General features: G+C 30.6%; 1 protein-coding gene across 2 annotated transcripts; it reads left to right on the top strand.

Annotated features, from left to right (window-relative positions):
* The first annotated feature begins 6,924 nt into the window (after positions 1-6,924).
* Positions 6,925-15,553, top strand: LOC111879236 (plasma membrane ATPase 3). 2 transcript variants are annotated; one of them, XM_023875705.3, is made up of 22 exons: positions 6,925-7,080; positions 7,401-7,482; positions 7,584-7,703; positions 7,813-7,911; positions 8,981-9,118; positions 9,212-9,346; positions 10,337-10,516; positions 10,619-10,825; positions 11,658-11,777; positions 11,854-11,973; positions 12,063-12,185; positions 12,270-12,374; positions 12,520-12,664; positions 12,760-12,924; positions 13,109-13,347; positions 13,431-13,463; positions 13,612-13,693; positions 13,867-14,027; positions 14,537-14,722; positions 14,816-14,998; positions 15,069-15,244; positions 15,338-15,553. In XM_023875705.3, exons 2-22 carry the CDS (start codon positions 7,429-7,431, stop codon positions 15,432-15,434), a joined length of 2,868 nt encoding a protein of 955 aa, XP_023731473.1. In that variant the 5' UTR covers positions 6,925-7,080; positions 7,401-7,428; the 3' UTR covers positions 15,435-15,553. The 2 variants fall into 2 exon arrangements, with proteins under 2 accessions (XP_023731473.1, XP_023731474.1); XM_023875706.3 differs by having other exon boundaries at positions 6,947-7,084.
* Positions 15,554-17,628: the final 2,075 nt, after the last annotated feature.

Here is a 17,628-nt window from a genome sequence, read left to right as displayed (position 1 = left end):
TCCAAGATACTGCAAGTAACCTCAGCCGAAATGAACTCGCGCAACCTCTCATCAATTGGTTTAGCACCTGAACTAGAACCCGAAACCGAACCTCATCGAGTAGTCATCACCATCCTTAAACTGAAACACAACATATAAACAATCAGGTATGACTCGAGGGAAACTTCCCATCACAAATACCTCCTTAGAGTTGTTAGGTCTACTCTTGTCTCAGGTAAAAGTCATGTGCTTCTAGTAGTACGGGCCTAATACGACCTTTCACACCTACCTGTACCTTCCTCAAGTTCGGTCATGATTCCTCTAAGTTACCATACTAAAACCATAAACTAATCACATGCCATACGACATACATATCCTAGACTCTCCTAGGAGTCCTCAAATCCCACCACTCATAATACCAAGAATCTCAATCAACACCGTTGGTTGCCCTATGCATGCAAGCTATACACAAAATAGGATCACATAGACTGTCGAATGATAATTCTACCCTAAGTCCACAACCAAACAAGGAATAGGAAATGAGGCCAAATTGATCATTTTAGGGCTATACAATCCAAATCGTATACAACTTTGAAAGCATACAATTAGCAAATAACTGAGCCGATATCAATTCCAAGTAATACATAGTATCAAGTTCCACTAGGCAATAAGGCATCATGTAAATCAGGCAATTTTTTCATCTGATTCCTGAAGGTATCCTTAGCCCTAATCCAACATACAGTTCTCATAAAAAGCATACTAATCATAATACATAAGTATGGGTACTTTGGGAACCACTTACTTGAGCTCGGATGATCGCATGCATTGCACCCTTCTTCTTAAATAGAATCCTCTTTAAATGTTTAAATTCATGTTTATTTAAGAAAAGTTATCATTTCCTCAGTTTGAGTTCTGACACACCCGAGAGTATGCCCGAATCCCTCAAACCAAGGCTCTGATACCAATTTGTAACAACCCAAAAACAACACTAAAAATTTTCATTTAAAAACTATTAACTTCATTCATTGATTGTAGCAAAAACTATCAATCATTACAATATTTTAAAACATCATAGTACAAATATATCAAGTTCGGAAATCATATAGGGAGGATGTTGTGTCATCACGCCGTGCCCTTCCCTTTTGAACTAGAAGTACCTGAAACCATAAATATAAATTGTAAGCATAAAGCTTAGTGAGCTTCCCAAAATACCACATACAATAAACATATTCATATAACAACATGTGGTTGTGTCAGGTCCGTATCAACCCTCGGGTCTGTATCAACCCAAATAACAACAATTAGATGTGTCGGGTTCGTATCAACCCCCGGGTTTGTATCAACCCCGAGTTTGTATGACTCCGAGCCCAAATTAGCTCCATACATAAATCATGAAATCAAATCAGCGAAATTCATACAATACCATACATTCTACTTATACAATATAGTGGGCAAACCTTGGTGACTTCGAACCACTTAAGGTAGTAAGAAGACTCACCTCACAGACAAACGAAAAGCTGGAAAACACTTTGCTTTGGAACCCACACTACTAGTCACCTTTACGAATAACAGTAACCAAAACTCAGACTACCACTCAAACACCTAAAATACCCCTAGGTCAAACCCTAGTCAAAATCCTGGTCAAGCCAAAAGTCATCTTTACGAATAACATAGATCCTTTAGGGCACATGTGAAATTAGGGTTTATGTTTTCCGCCAAAATAAGTTTTTTGTAATATATAAAACTCATCGGTACGCATGTATCATATTACATAATATGATTATAGAAGATGAGAGAATGATGATTTGTCACTACAATGAAAATAAGAATTTACCAAATGTCGAAGGAGTATGTATTGGAACGCCGACGTACGCAACGAAATTAGGGGAAGTATACGACCAAATTGGACACCACAACTTTCGCGCCGATTTGATGAAAGATCTTCAATGCTCAAGTGAATCTCGTTGTTAACGATTTTGAAGATGATTTAGGAGAGGATTACGATGACGTTATGAGCGACGATGATTAGGCGTCACACACTATTTTACTAGGTTTCGATTATGTTTTTTTTAAATGTTTTTAGTTTATTAAATTATTGTTTTTAGCTATTTAATCGTTTTTAATTAAATTAATAAAATATTTCTCTTTTATTATTATAAATATGTTTTCTAAAAAATTATATAACTATTAAATTTAATTAAAAAAAAAAGAAAATCAAAAGTTTGGTCGTGTGGTACCATTTATATTTGTTTGGTGGGTTGAAGGAAGTCAGTGAGAAAATGATGTGGCATTGACGTGTGAAAAAATATAATGCATTATATAGTGCATTTTGATACCAAAACTATCTAATGATGTTAAAGGTACATAATATTTTTATATCACCTTTTAAATTACTAAGATTAGAACGTCATACCGCTATCTCTTGTATTTTTCATCATTCACTGCCATAAAACTTCTTATTCTTTGTTGAATATTAGAATAAGTCGAATATCGTTACCTGGGAAAATGGGCTGCGAGTTACCACACCCAACACTTTTTGGAGGTGGCTTTATAACAAAAAAACAGGTTTGCAATTTGTTGTTATTAGGCATCTTTTGTACACTTACCATTTAATTACTTCGTTTTTGAATATATAAGTCTTGGGAAATTTTTTTATTTGTAACCAATATTTCCTTTAATGATTCATGTTGGATACTCACATGAACTATACTAGGAAAAGTATATGATAACCATGTTCTCGGCCAACAATGTTCCTTCCTCCTGAGTCGTGTGACCCACATCCACCAAACCATCCCTAACCAGTTTGTTCAAGGCAATGAGGCATTATGCAACAAGCCAACAACTTCTTACAGCCTATAGTTGGCCTACCAACTCCAACCGAAAGTACAAACAAATGGGTAACATCATCTTTATCACAAAACTACACAACAGTTTTGAACATCCGCTCGATTGAAGAACCAAATCTAAAACATTAGGCATATGGTTGTAGCTTTCTAATGTTTGTTTTTTGGCAAAATATTTTTTGACCATATGCTGGACAAAGACATTTGAGGAAAAAATTGTTTGTTTTTCTGAAGACATAAAATGTATTTTTTTTTACTTCATTTTCCAAAAGACATCTAAAGAAAGATTGTTTAAACCGCCACAACATCCGTCGTCGTCACTGCCACCACCGCCACTACTACCACCTCTACCACCACCATCGCCACCACCTCCCCGCTGCCACAACCAAAGCCACCGCCATGGCCAATGGCGAAGTTAGATGGGGCGTTGGGGGTACATCTGTACCCCCAAAATAAATTGTATATATTAAACTTTACATATTAATTTTCTATATGTAAGTAACCCTAGCTACCTTGCACCCCTAGCTCGAAACATTAAATCTTGTTGTCTGCTTTTTTTTCTTCTAAAGAATCGAAGTGGTTGCTAAGAGTTTAAAGACAATAGAAAGATCGGTATTCTACTATCCATTCGAAAACTTTTGTTAAAAAATACAATTTCAAGAGGATTCATGTTTTTACCCATATTTTGATTGTTCAAATATTATTTTAAATTTTGATTATGTATGTACCCCCGTATTAAAATTCTTGGCTCTGCCACTGGTGGTCGCGGCTCCCACTCCTCCGCCATCACATCCACCAGTCCATGCATAATAATGTTATGACCCCAAAATTTATAAATGTAATTTTTAAAAAAAATTGGTTTCTGTCATCCAAAAAATGTTAACGATTCAGTTTGTTATCGATTTATCCACTACGTCTGTATTAAGCTTTTATTCGAAGGAAAATTAAAGAAAAAAAATCATGAAACAATAACCCATCACCAACATATCATGAACATAATCTCCATTAGAATCACCCATTATCATAAAATAAATCATTTATCTTTTGCATCCGGACCTAGTTTAACATTTTTCTCCATGCAAATATTATTCTCATCATCATTAAAAGTTGTAATAAGATGGAGCACTACTCTCATGTACAGGACCCCATTAACCTTAGTTTTCCTTGATTCCTAAATAACATCCAAATTTCATGTGTTAATACACTGCATGCATGTGGAAAGGGCAATATTTTCAAAAGGATCATAAGCCAATTATCAAAAATCAACGTGCAAGTCTGTCCCACCCATAATGAAAGCCTTGGAAGTCGGAACACCATACAGGCATACGTTAGCAACAAGCCCTTCAACCTCTAATCAACAAAATCACTGTATGACTTGTTTGTTATGCAATTTATTTTCCGAAGAAAACCTTCATCGCAAAATATATAGAGTAAAACGAACCCAACATTCTTGTAAAATATTTTTAGGAAGTTAAGTTATACCCTCTCAGTTCCAAAATAATTGTCCATGGACAAAAAAATACAGATTAAAAAACATTAATTATCATTAACTTTATTAAATAAAATGTCAGTTTTACCATTTTGTTGTATTTAATTCCATGGTAGTTGCATTTAATTTCATGGTAATTTAACTAATAATGAGGGGTATTATAGTAAAAGACATATTTATTTTTAGAAGTAGGTTATTATTTTGGAATAAACAAAAAAGAAAACATAAACTATTAATATGGGAGTGAAGTAATATTTATTTTGGCACATTTTAAGTCAACCTTGTGGATTGTGATTGCCCATACTTTTTATCATTTGACGAAACAAATTATCTTTTACCATCTATACAATCTACCTAAAGTTTTATACAATATGTAAGATGTTTCTATCTAGTAAGTTTGGTGTATTAAATGATTATAAAATATAATAAATAATTGATAGAAAGTGAAAGCATAGTAAATCTATTGCACACAGCACATTAAAAACTATTGTTTTTGCATATCATGATACATTGCCTAATTAAGATAAGACGTCTTTGACAACGAGCGTGAGAGCTTTAGTTTTTAGTTTTTAACAAAAAGTTTGATTTAAATAAAAAAATTTGTTTGATAGTATGAATATTTAGTTTTTAGTTTAAGCAAAAACTTCAAATCTAAAAGCTACTTAATATAGCGTTTAAGAAAAAACTATTGAGTTTTTTAATCAATTTTCAAAATTGTCCTTAAAAATATATGTATATATTTATCTTTTATAAATAATTTTTTTTATATAATTTTACAAATCTCAAAAGTTTCTAGTCAAACACTCATATAACAAATAAACTTATAGTTTCTAGCAGTGGCGGAACATAGAAGGGGCTCGGGAGGCCATGACCCTCAACTTTTTTAACTAGTTAACTAGTTAATATTAGTATTTATGGAGTTACTAATCATATACTAATTATCTAAAAATCAAACTAATTGGCACCCTCCAAGTTTTTTTATTTACTGAAATAATGTTCTTTAATTATTAAAAAAAAATCATAAGTATCATTGTTCTTGTTAAGAAAGTTAAGCAAATTGAAAACTAATTTAATAAATATATTATCAAATGAAACCTAATTTAACTAGAAATAAGGCGAAAACTAACATTGAAAACAAAATATTAACTCTACACAAAAAAAAAAGAAAAAAAAAAAACAATTGTCGAACTCCAATCTTCAAACAAAAGAAAACCCTAAATGTTATCACCGTCGTTAGCAACTCATGGAGTTTTTAATACGACTGAAACCAGAATATTTCGGCTAGATCTTCCCACATTTGCAAACATACCTCTTCCACCGTAATGCAACTTATCGGGCATTTTGCTCTCTCCTCGCCAAGTTAGTTGTCTCCTCTCCACGACTTCTTGCCCTCTATCCTCGCTGAGTTGCTGGAGTGAATTGCCGGCTGAAATATTGCTTCTATTTTTCGTGCTATCTTCTCGTTGGAATGAAGTACGCACCACCTCTATATCTCTCTTTCACTTGCTCAAACCCACTACACCCTCATTTGTATATATTGAATATTAATATTAATATGTATAGTCTTAGTAACACAATAAAACCTTGGAACAAATAAATATAATTGTGTATCTGTAAGGCTGTAGTCTGTATCAAAGCTATAAAACTACAAATTAATATTAAAATAAAGTGTTATCTATTACAAAGCTATAAAAATATAAATTAATAATAATAATATTTTATTCATATATAATTTTTGATTTTTAAATCTACTTAATTTTAGCGGCTTTATATTAATTTTCAAGCTTTCAAAAAAATAGATAATATCTTAAATTGGTTTTAAAGATTTAATAGACCACATTTTAATATATCAGTTACTTTAACTTTGGAGTTGTAAAACAAGTATAGATTATTACTTTCTAATTTTATTATTATGTTTTTTTTTATCAAAATATTAGTTTGTTTAAGATCTATGTATTATTTTTCTTTTATTTTGTCATTTATTTAGTGTTCGTTAACTTTATAATTTATAATGTAGTTTATATTAAAATGAAAATATAGTAATTATAGGTTAATTTTCTTTATATAATTTTGTTTGAAAGTTTAAGTTTCGACCCCCAAGTTTTTTTGTTTGTGTTCCGCCCCTAGTTTCTAGCTTCCGATTACCAACTAGTTTTGTAAAACACGTTCTTAGTTAGATCAAGTTTCTATTCTATTTGATAAGTGCATTATTAAAATAAGAATTGGTTATAAACATAGTGGGCATAAATATATAACTATTTTATCTAAAAAAATACATCTTCAAATTTTACAAATTAAAACATATTTTACCAATATATGAACTTTACCTATGTACAAATTTGATTATTTTTTCCAAAATAGTATTAGTGGTTACAAAATTCTATCAAATACTCCATAAATCGACAAAATAGTCATCAAACCATTCCAATAACATCCCTGTCATCCACCAAACATCTTTCTCACTTTGACAAGTAACTACAAGATAAATCCATCTTCCGGTCACCAATAAAATTGCTATTGAAAGTCTAATTAGTGGTGCCCGCCAAAATCATCGCAATCGCAAGTGAAAAGACAATTTTGTCCCTACAAACAACACCATTTACACTCACAAACTAAAGATTCAACCAATCAAGTTTCCCACACTTTGTTAGCATTCAGCCAGCAGTTGCTACTTATCACTTCTATCATTTATATATAAAAACCAAAAGCGAACAGTCTTCTCTGCGGAAATCCAGGGGTCTTACGTCAATACCTCATCGTTCATTATTGGTAGGTATATTGATGATCCTCCAGTTTCATTTCAATAATCCTTTCATCTTCTTCTATTTGGATTTCAATTTCATCAGCTTCTTCGAAGTATTGGTTAATTAATCTGTTTTTTTTTTGAGATGTGGTTCGTTGAATAGTGTATAAAGCTATTGTTGAAGGTGATTATGATTTTAGCTGTATATGTAATCGATTTGAAAATACGTGAAGCAATGATAGTTTCTCAATTAGTGCTCTGTATTTGAATTACTTACTCTAATAGTTGTATTTGAATGATTCGTAAATAATAACTGATGATTTTTTGTTAATTTTTCTTCTTGTAGTGTAAGACCTAGAAATTAAGACAGCAGAATGGGGGAAACGGATGATATCATGGAAGCTGTGAAGATGGAAGCAGTTGATTTGGTAAGAGTTAATTTCGATGTTAATGGTGAATTTTACAGAATAACTTTGTTGTTTGTGAATAACTTCTACAGTTTGATAACGAATCTAAATTTGGATTATAGGAAACGATTCCAATTGAGGAAGTTTATGAAAATTTGAGATGTTCTAAAGACGGGTTATCATCAGAGGATGCTGAAAAGAGATTAGAAATTTTTGGGTACAATAAACTTGAAGAGAAGAAGGTTGATTGTTTGTTTTTGTTTTTTTTTGTTTTTTTTCAGGGTTTTAGGCTTGTAAAATATGAATATCTGTGAAGATGATTTTGGATTGATTGAAAATTATAATTTTCAGGAGAGTAAGTTCTTGAAGTTTTTAGGGTTCATGTGGAATCCACTGTCATGGGTTATGGAAGTTGCAGCAATTATGGCAATTGCACTTGCCAATGGAGGAGTAAGCAATCTAAATTCTAAATGCATTTATAATATTTAGTACTATGTTGAAAGCAAACTGCAAAATTTTACAGAAAACTTTTGTATTTTGAAAAATTTTGAATGTTAATATTATAAAAGACTTTATATATTTTGTTTTTTTCAGATTAAATCTTGAACTTTTTTATTGAAAAAAGAACTTATGTTTTTCCATTTTTTTATTTGACCATTTTAGTGGTTTTTTTTTCCAGAAAAAACCTGTCTTATGTGAGGATATTTTGGAAAAAATAAATAAAAAGTTGAAGGTTTTTTCGGAAAAGGATAAAAGGTTATGGCGTTTTTGAAAAAAATAAACAATGGAGGGTTATTTTTGAAAAAACATGAATAAATGCATAGAAAAAAAAAGTTGAGGTTTAATATGGAAAAACTCGATATATAAGATATTTTATGATATTAACCTGGTTTAACCCTTTGTACTATTTAGCTGAAAAAAGACCCTTATATTTTATGTTTTTTATAAATTAAACCTCAAATTTATTTTTTGTCTGAAAAAGTCCTTATATTTTTTCATTTTTTCCAAAAAATCCCATCAACTTTGTATTTTTTCGAAAAAAAACCCTCAACCTTCTAAATGTTCCCAAATAAACTCTCAACTGTTTTTGGTTTTTCTCGAAAAAAAACCTCTCATATTTTACAATTTTTTTGGAAAAAAATGACTAAAATTGTCAGATCGGAAAAAATAAAAAAAATACAACCTCTTTTTTAGGCAAAAAAAAAAAGTTTAAGGTTTAATCCTGAAAAAACTCAAAATATAAGGTCTTTTCATAAATTAACCCATCAAAACATTTTCAAAATTAACCGTTTTTGACCTACTTTATCAAGTTTCACCACCTTAATTATGTAATCATTTATATCATGTCAAAATGGTTAATTTAAAAATTAAATAAATAAACATGTTTGGATCTTTTTTGGTTCACTTGGAAAAAATATATAATGGTTTTCTTGCAATTTTCTAAAAGCTACATTAAATAATATGGTAATATTAGGTTTCTTTTACTTTTAAATAAGTTCATAATTTATTTATTTTACAGGGTAAACCACCAGATTGGCAGGATTTTGTTGGAATCATAACTCTTCTTGTGATCAATTCAACAATAAGTTTTATAGAAGAGAATAATGCTGGAAATGCTGCAGCAGCTCTCATGGCACGCCTTGCACCCAAAGCAAAGGTATTAAAATAACATTTTCTTTTTCTATATTTTTTAAATCATATAATTTTTTTCTTTTTTTATTTATTAATTAAGAAAATGAAAAATTTTTAGGTGCTTCGTAATGGAAAATGGAATGAAGAAGATGCAGCGATTCTTGTTCCAGGTGATATAATCAGTATTAAACTTGGGGATATTGTTCCAGCTGATGCTCGACTTCTTGAGGGTGATCCATTAAAGATTGATCAGGTTGTTTTTTGTTATCATGATAGTCGCTGTTTTAATCAAATTAATTTTTTTTTTTAAAGTTAAATAATAGTTTATTTTGTTATAGCTTATTTGGGTTTTAAATTTTAGTCTTACTTTTATCATGTTTAAGTTTTTATTTTGGGTTGAAGTTGGAATTTTGCATTTTCCCATAATGGTCTCTAAACTTTATTTTATCCACAAGTTTTTTTTTTCCCTCTTTATACCTTAATGGTATAAAAAATACAAAAAAAAATTGTCCTCTTTTACGAGAAGTTATAAAGAGGACAAATTTTCTTTCTTTAAGTGTAAAAATTAAAAAAAAAAAAAAAGTTAGCGACCATTATGGGAAAATACAAATCCTTGATTGGCCAATTTCAACTTTCCTTTTTACTTTTGTTAACAAAAGATGGGTTGATCTCATAAAAACGTTATATGTTTGTTTTTTCTTAATTAAACTTTAATTTTATTTTTTTTCGTGAAAAAGGCTTTGTTTTTTTTTTTTTTCACTTTTTTCAAAAAAAAAACCCTCAACCTTCTAATTGTTTCCGAAAAAACCCTCAACTATTTTTTTTTCGAAAAACCCTCACATTTTACATATTTTTTCCGAAAAAAATGACTAAAATTGCCGGATCGGAAAAAAAATGAAAAAATTCAAGGTTTTTTCATGAAAAAAAAATATAAAATTTACGTTTAATCCAGCAAAAACAAAAAATATAAGGTCTTTTACGATATCAACCCATGAAAGTTCATTATTAGTATTAAAAAATTTAACGCAGTAGAGATAAAAAATCTACATCTCCTATTTTAATATAACATAAACATCCATTCCATTCCTACCGCCAACCAAACATAATTATGGAATGTAAGGATGCATTGCATTCCATTCCCCAATCCATTCCATTCATTCGTCATTCCATTCCATCCAACCAAACAGACCCTGATTCCGATTCCTTCCATCTTTTAATTTACTCCAATTGGTTGATCCTACAGTCTGCGCTAACAGGCGAGTCCCTCCCTGTAACAAAGCACCCAGGGGAGGGAGTTTATTCCGGCTCCACATGCAAACAAGGAGAGATTGAAGCAGTAGTCATTGCCACAGGAGTGCATACCTTTTTTGGAAAGGCTGCACATCTTGTAGACTCTACAAACCAAGTAGGCCATTTTCAAAAGGTACAAAACCACATACACATCTACCTTTTTTTTTCTTTTTGATTTCATAAAAGGGTATTTTGGTAATAATAATAATAAAGATGTTATCATATCTTCTTGTAGGTTTTGACGGCGATTGGAAACTTCTGTATATGCTCAATTGCGGTTGGAATGATAATAGAAATCATTGTGATGTATCCAATTCAACATAGGAAATATCGCCCTGGAATTGACAATTTGTTAGTTCTACTTATTGGTGGAATTCCTATTGCCATGCCTACAGTTTTATCTGTCACAATGGCAATTGGTTCCCATCGTTTATCTCAACAGGTTGATTATAACTTCTTTTTAGTTCAATTGCTCTATGAAGAAAAAATTACAAAAAAACTATATTCTATTTTGGGAGATTTTGTTGTTGTACTTTATTTTTTCTTTTCAAATGGTAGAAATTTCAAATATTGTTCCATATTTTTAACTTTTTTGAATGGATATTACAAGTCAAAATTGTTAATTTGGAAATATACGGGTGAAAACCTGTTATAACCGGTCAAAATGGTTAATTTGGAAAAATGTCTGAAACTTGTTTGATTTGATAACCGGTCAAAAATGTCAAAATGGTTAATTTGGAAATATGTTTGAAACTTTTTGAATGGATATTATAAGTCAAAGTTGTTAATTTGAAAAAGTACCAGTGAAAACCTATTATAACAAATCAAAATAATGTTTGAAACTTTTTGAATGCATATTATAAGTTAAAATTGTTAATTTGAAAAATACTGATGAAAACCTATTATAACAAGTCAAAATGGTTAATTTGGAAAATTTTTTGAAACTTTTTGAATAGATATTATGAGTCAAAATTGTTAATTTGAAAAATACTGGTGAAAACCTGATATAACAAGTCAAAATGATTAATTTGGAAAAATGCTGAAAGTCAAAATTGTTAATTTGGAAAAATACTGGTAAAAACCTGTTATAACAGGTCAAAATGATTAATTTGAAAAAATATTTGAAACTTGTATGATTTGATTGGAAAAAGTAAAGTGTTAGTGATTAAATCGTAAAATTGTTCAAAATATAATGGTTTTCTTTGTAATTTGCTCTTTAACGAATGATCTTTTGTTATCTAAAGGACTTAATATGTAAATATGTGACACTACAGGGGGCTATCACGAAGAGAATGACAGCAATAGAAGAAATGGCAGGCATGGATGTTCTTTGCAGTGATAAAACAGGGACTTTAACACTGAACAAACTTACTGTTGACAAAAATTTAATAGAGGTTTGATTATTCCTTTGAATATTCACTAGGTTTCAAAGCTATTTTATTTTAAGATTTTTTTTTATTCCTCTTGTAGATATTTGCTAAAGGAGTGGATGCTGACATGGTGGTATTAATGGCTGCAAGAGCATCTAGAGTTGAAAATCAAGATGCAATAGACGCTGCTATAGTAGGAATGTTAGCTGACCCAAAAGAAGTACAACTTTTCAAATAATAAAAAACACACTACTCTATTGACCTGGATTTTTTATTATTATTTTAAATAATATAATATATTTAATTCAGGCAAGAGCTGGAATTAAAGAAATTCATTTCCTACCATTCAACCCAACTGATAAACGAACAGCGTTGACTTATCTTGATGATGAAAATAAAATGCATCGTGTCAGTAAAGGTGCTCCTGAACAGGTAAAGCAAGTGACACACATACATTTTTTTTTTTTTTTAAATTAATTATTTATTAACTTATTATGTTTGTTTTTTTGTTATCAGATCCTGAATCTTGCACATAATAAATCAAACATTGAAAAAAGAGTTCATACTGTGATCGATAAATTTGCTGAGCGTGGTTTGCGATCCCTTGCAGTTGCATATCAGGTTTGAAATATTTTTCCTTTGTTTTGTTATAGCATCATACTTCCATTTTTCTATTTATTACAACATTATACTCTTAATTGTTAAAAAAAGAATTTCAATTTCATTACTAGGAAAACCTTACAATTTTTTTTTTTTTTTAAAATAGGAAGTTCCAGAGGGAAAGAAGGAAAGCCCAGGAGGTCCATGGGAATTCATCGGCCTCATGCCTCTCTTTGATCCACCACGACATGACAGTGCAGATACAATTAGGAGAGCCTTGAATCTTGGAGTAAGCGTTAAAATGATCACAGGTATTATTTTATCAATTCTTTCACTAATTAAACATTTTCACTAAATAAAAACATTCCTATAATAAACTCTTTTATCTATATGATTCCTTCAATAGGTGATCAATTAGCAATAGGAAAAGAAACAGGAAGACGTCTTGGAATGGGAACAAACATGTATCCTTCCTCTGCATTACTTGGACAAAACAGAGACGAATCCATTGTCGCGTTGCCTGTTGATGAATTGATTGAGAAAGCAGATGGTTTTGCTGGCGTTTTCCCTGGTAAATTCAAACCCTCCAAAATCATTATAGTTTTCAATAATTCAATTCTACTTTACAAGAAAACGGTATAAGAAACCCAAACCCTAGACAAAGAAACCCTAGACAAAAACACCCATGGCTAACCAGGCCAAAACCAATAACCAATATATGTAATATTTAGATTCTAACACATACATAAATACAGAGCATAAATATGAGATTGTGAAACGTCTACAAGCGAGAAAACATATATGTGGAATGACGGGTGATGGAGTGAATGATGCGCCTGCGCTTAAAAAAGCAGACATTGGAATAGCGGTTGCGGATGCAACTGACGCGGCTCGTAGCGCGTCTGATATTGTGTTGACTGAACCTGGTCTTAGTGTTATTATCAGTGCGGTTTTAACTAGTCGTGCTATTTTTCAAAGGATGAAAAATTACACTGTGAGTTTATATTTTATGATTTCAAATACTTTGTTAAGTTTTTGTGTTTTCTTTTAATGTTTGTAATGTATTATTTTATGCAGATTTATGCGGTTTCCATTACGATACGTATTGTGGTATGTTACAGTTATATATTAAATTTAATTTTTTATGTTTTGAAGTTATTTAAAATTTTGTAATATAAATTAATTTTTTATGTTTCGAGCTTGTTTAAATATTAGTTATACACAACTAATTTATTTTGGTTATAAATGGTTACAACAGCTTGGTTTCATGCTGCTTGCCCTTATATGGAAGTTCGATTTTCCACCCTTTATGGTGCTTATCATTGCTATTCTCAATGATGGTTAGAGTTTTTCTTTACACCTTTCTTTTATTCTTATTATCTATATAGGCAACAAATAATAATAATAATAATAAAGACTTCATGAAATAGAAATATTAATTAAAAATACTATCTAAAGTCTAAACTAAAAGGTTTTTTTTTTTTTTTTAATCTTTTTTATATTTGATTTACAGGTACAATTATGACAATCTCCAAAGATAGAGTAAAACCCTCTCCGTTACCTGACAGTTGGAAGTTATCAGAGATTTTTGCTACTGGAATCATTCTTGGTAGCTACTTAGCTATGATGACAGTCATCTTCTTCTGGGCTGCATACGAAACCAATTTCTTTCCGGTAACAAATTAATTATCTTGTTCTGTTGAGAACTGTGGGAAAATCTACAGAAAAGTTCCAAATTTTTGGGAAAAGTTTCAATAAAGCTCTAAAGCTTTTTTTTTTTTTTAAATAGAAAAGTCCTGATTATGCCCAAATTAACAAAAAAAATCTGTATATTTGAACAACAAATGACAAATTATATGATTTTCTTAAAACAAAAATGAGACTTCTCTGTTAATAAAGATATTTAAGACTTTATTAAAACTTTTCTGTAAATTTCCGGTCCAAAAAAAATTCATCTACACCATTGGTCCAAAACATGAAATAACTTTTAACCCTTATATTTTTACATTTTTTAATATTTACTTTACTATTTAAATAATTAAGAAATAAGAAATGGGCCAAATCCATAAAAAGTTTTGTGTTTTGACTTATGGAAAAATAGTTAAAAAATAGTTTACGGTTTACTTTTTTTTAGCTAAACAAGTGGTAATGAGTTTCCATTTGACCCATTTTGGTAATTTTAGCGAGTGTTTGGAGTGTCAAGCCTTCAAAAAGGAGCACGTGACGATTTCAGAAAGCTAGCTTCAGCTATATACCTACAAGTCAGTACAATCAGTCAGGCTCTCATATTCGTTACTCGATCTAGAAGTTGGTCATTCTATGAACGACCCGGAGCTCTTCTTATGGGGGCTTTCTTAATTGCTCAACTCGTAAGTGAAAACTCAAAGGGTTATTTCGTAAATTCACCAAAATCAGATACTACAAAAGTAAAAAAACTATTCTTTTTTTATTTCTTTTATCAGATTGCAACATTAATTGCCGTTTATGCAAACTGGAGTTTCGCTGCAATCGAAGGAATCGGATGGGGTTGGGCAGGAGTTATTTGGCTTTACAACATCGTCTTCTACATCCCTCTTGATTTCATTAAATTCTTCATAAGATACGCTTTAAGTGGAAGAGCATGGGATCTAGTCATCGATCAAAGGGTCAGAAAACAAAGAAAATTTTCAATTTCCTTTTTTGAATTTGAATTTGAATTTCATTTTTATTTTTCAGGTTGCTTTCACAAGAAAAAGAAACTTCGGGAAAGAAGATCGTGAGCTTAAATGGGCTCAAGCCCAAAGAACTCTACATGGACTCGACCCACCCGAAACCCAATATGTTGAACGAAACAACCATAATGAGCTTAATCAAATGGCTGAAGACGCAATTCGTAGAGCTGAGATGACAAGGTAAAGGGTTAATTAATAATTAATTAAGTTATTAAGCCCTATTATGGAATATGTGAAATTATTGGTTATTTATTTTATTAATTTTTGTTGTAGGTTGAGAGAATTGCTTACGTTGAAGGGTCATGTGGAATCGGTTGTAAAGTTAAAGAACATCGATATCGACACGATCCAACAATCCTATACTGTTTGAGAAGTACATCGTACTAAATGCTTCATGTTTGAAATCTAAATCTATGTATGTAGTGTACATGAATGCGAATAGTAGTAATTTGTTGTTTTTAAATTACGAGTAGTGGAATTATTGGTTTATAGAGTGTCCATATTTTCTTTGTGTTGTATTCAAATGGTCATCCAAGGAATCTAAATACAAGGTGATTACATTATCAATCAATCAATCACATACACAATAATATAATGTGGAGTAATAAAAAGAAGTAAAATACATTATAATGCGTCCTAACATTTTGTGTTATGATAATCCTTATTATAATAAATTAAATCTTTTGATTGACACATGTAATATTTTTATGTACAATAATGTCATGTCAATTTTTTTAGTATTTTTTTTATTTTATTTGATTAAAATCCTAAATTATAAGAAGTTTAAAATTGAATTTTAATTTTCTTTTCCCGGATAATCTTCATAAAACATTTTATTTTCTTACCTATTTTTGCCATGTTTTTTTTATTCACTTAATGTAAATCTCTTAATTTAAGGAGTTTATAGTTAAATAACAATTTATTCTTGATATTTTGCACACAACTATTTAAGCATATTCAAATAATATTCAAAATCAAACAATTTAATATATAACATTGTTTTTATATTTCATTTGTGTAGTATACGGGTTTGTAACGTAATATACATCATATCAAAAGAAGACTGGCCATTGGTATTAGAATAAATTATTGAAATAATCATATAGTTTTATCGGTTTTTTTTGGCGGACCCATAAACTTTTGTTACGGGTAGCATCAAAACATTTTCCCAATATAATAAGATAATTAAATAAAAAAAATTATGATTTCATTAGATATAACAAACTAGTGTATATATTACATTTTAGTTTACTTATTTTTCGAAAATGATACATCATTTTTCAATCTTAACATTCATATGTATTTTTTTATTCTACACAACAAATCATGAAAAAGACTATAGTGTCATTGGCTATTTTTTACTTTCATTAATTTATTTTCTTAGAATTACTTATTTATATTATTAATTAATGAAGTGGGTTCAAACTACACATCCCCTAACATCACCGTCACCCTAATTTCCTTAACCCTAACCTACTATTAAACATCTTCTTCTTGTCATTTAGGCTACCCGGTATGGTAGCGTTTTTATGCGTGAGCATCGACTTGCTATAACCTTTCTATGCGCGAACATCGCCTATAGCGGGCATAGACGTCTTATGGCTCGGATCATTTCACGAGTGAAGACGGAAGCATTCATTAGTTGCATGAAAACGGTAATATATTTGATCGTTGCTATACAGTTGTTGATAAAAAAGAAAATTATTAAAAAAATTATATTTAAACTAGAGCACATTTACCCATAAATACCAACATTTTTATAAACATTTCACACTACAAATACATCTATTCCTTTATATACTTTCATATTTTTATCAAGTTATAGATCAAAATCAAAATACTTCAACCACTCCAAACATCCTAAATGATACGTTTGCGCATGTTGGTGGATATATGCACAGGTTAACCTAGCCAATTCAACAACCTCTATTTACAAACCATCCATATACCACAAACTACTACTAACACCCTATACAACTATACCACGACAATTGCTTCATTCCCAATTCTAAGGTTTTTAACAACAACCTTCTCAACCTGAAAAATTTCAAGCACAACCATCTACTCCAAACTCAAGTCTCATTTTCTCAAACCCAACCTACAAACATCGATGATGACAAAGAAGAAAGGGTCCAAGAAACTTAACCACCACCTAGAAGAAGACAAAAGAAAGGAAATGCTCAAAGAAAGGTAGTCGGGGTTGGCCCACCATTACTGAAATTGTGGGTATTTATATCGGAAGTCAAACAAACATGCAACGTGTAATCGGAAGAAAGTTTTTGGAATCGTGTTTTATACAACATTCACATGGAAAAAAGAAAATAACCCATAGCATATGTACGATGCGATCAACGAAAAATGGCATGACTTACTAGCGGCTTGCAACAAGTTTAATGAAATATTTGAAAATCTTAAAAACATACACAAAAGTAGTAGCAACAATTTCAATATTTTATCAACACATGCTACCAATTCAAGCTTACCAACGACGGTAAATCGTTCAGCCACCAAAAAGCGTGGCTAGTTTGTCGTAAGGGTCCAAAAAAGGTCCTTAATCCGGACAC

Source organism: Lactuca sativa, chromosome 3 (genome assembly GCF_002870075.4).
Source record: "Lactuca sativa cultivar Salinas chromosome 3, Lsat_Salinas_v11, whole genome shotgun sequence".
In the NCBI taxonomy this organism is placed as follows: domain Eukaryota; kingdom Viridiplantae; phylum Streptophyta; class Magnoliopsida; order Asterales; family Asteraceae; genus Lactuca; species Lactuca sativa.
Note: the sequence above shows the minus strand (reverse complement) of the source record. Positions and strands in the feature narration are given on the sequence as shown.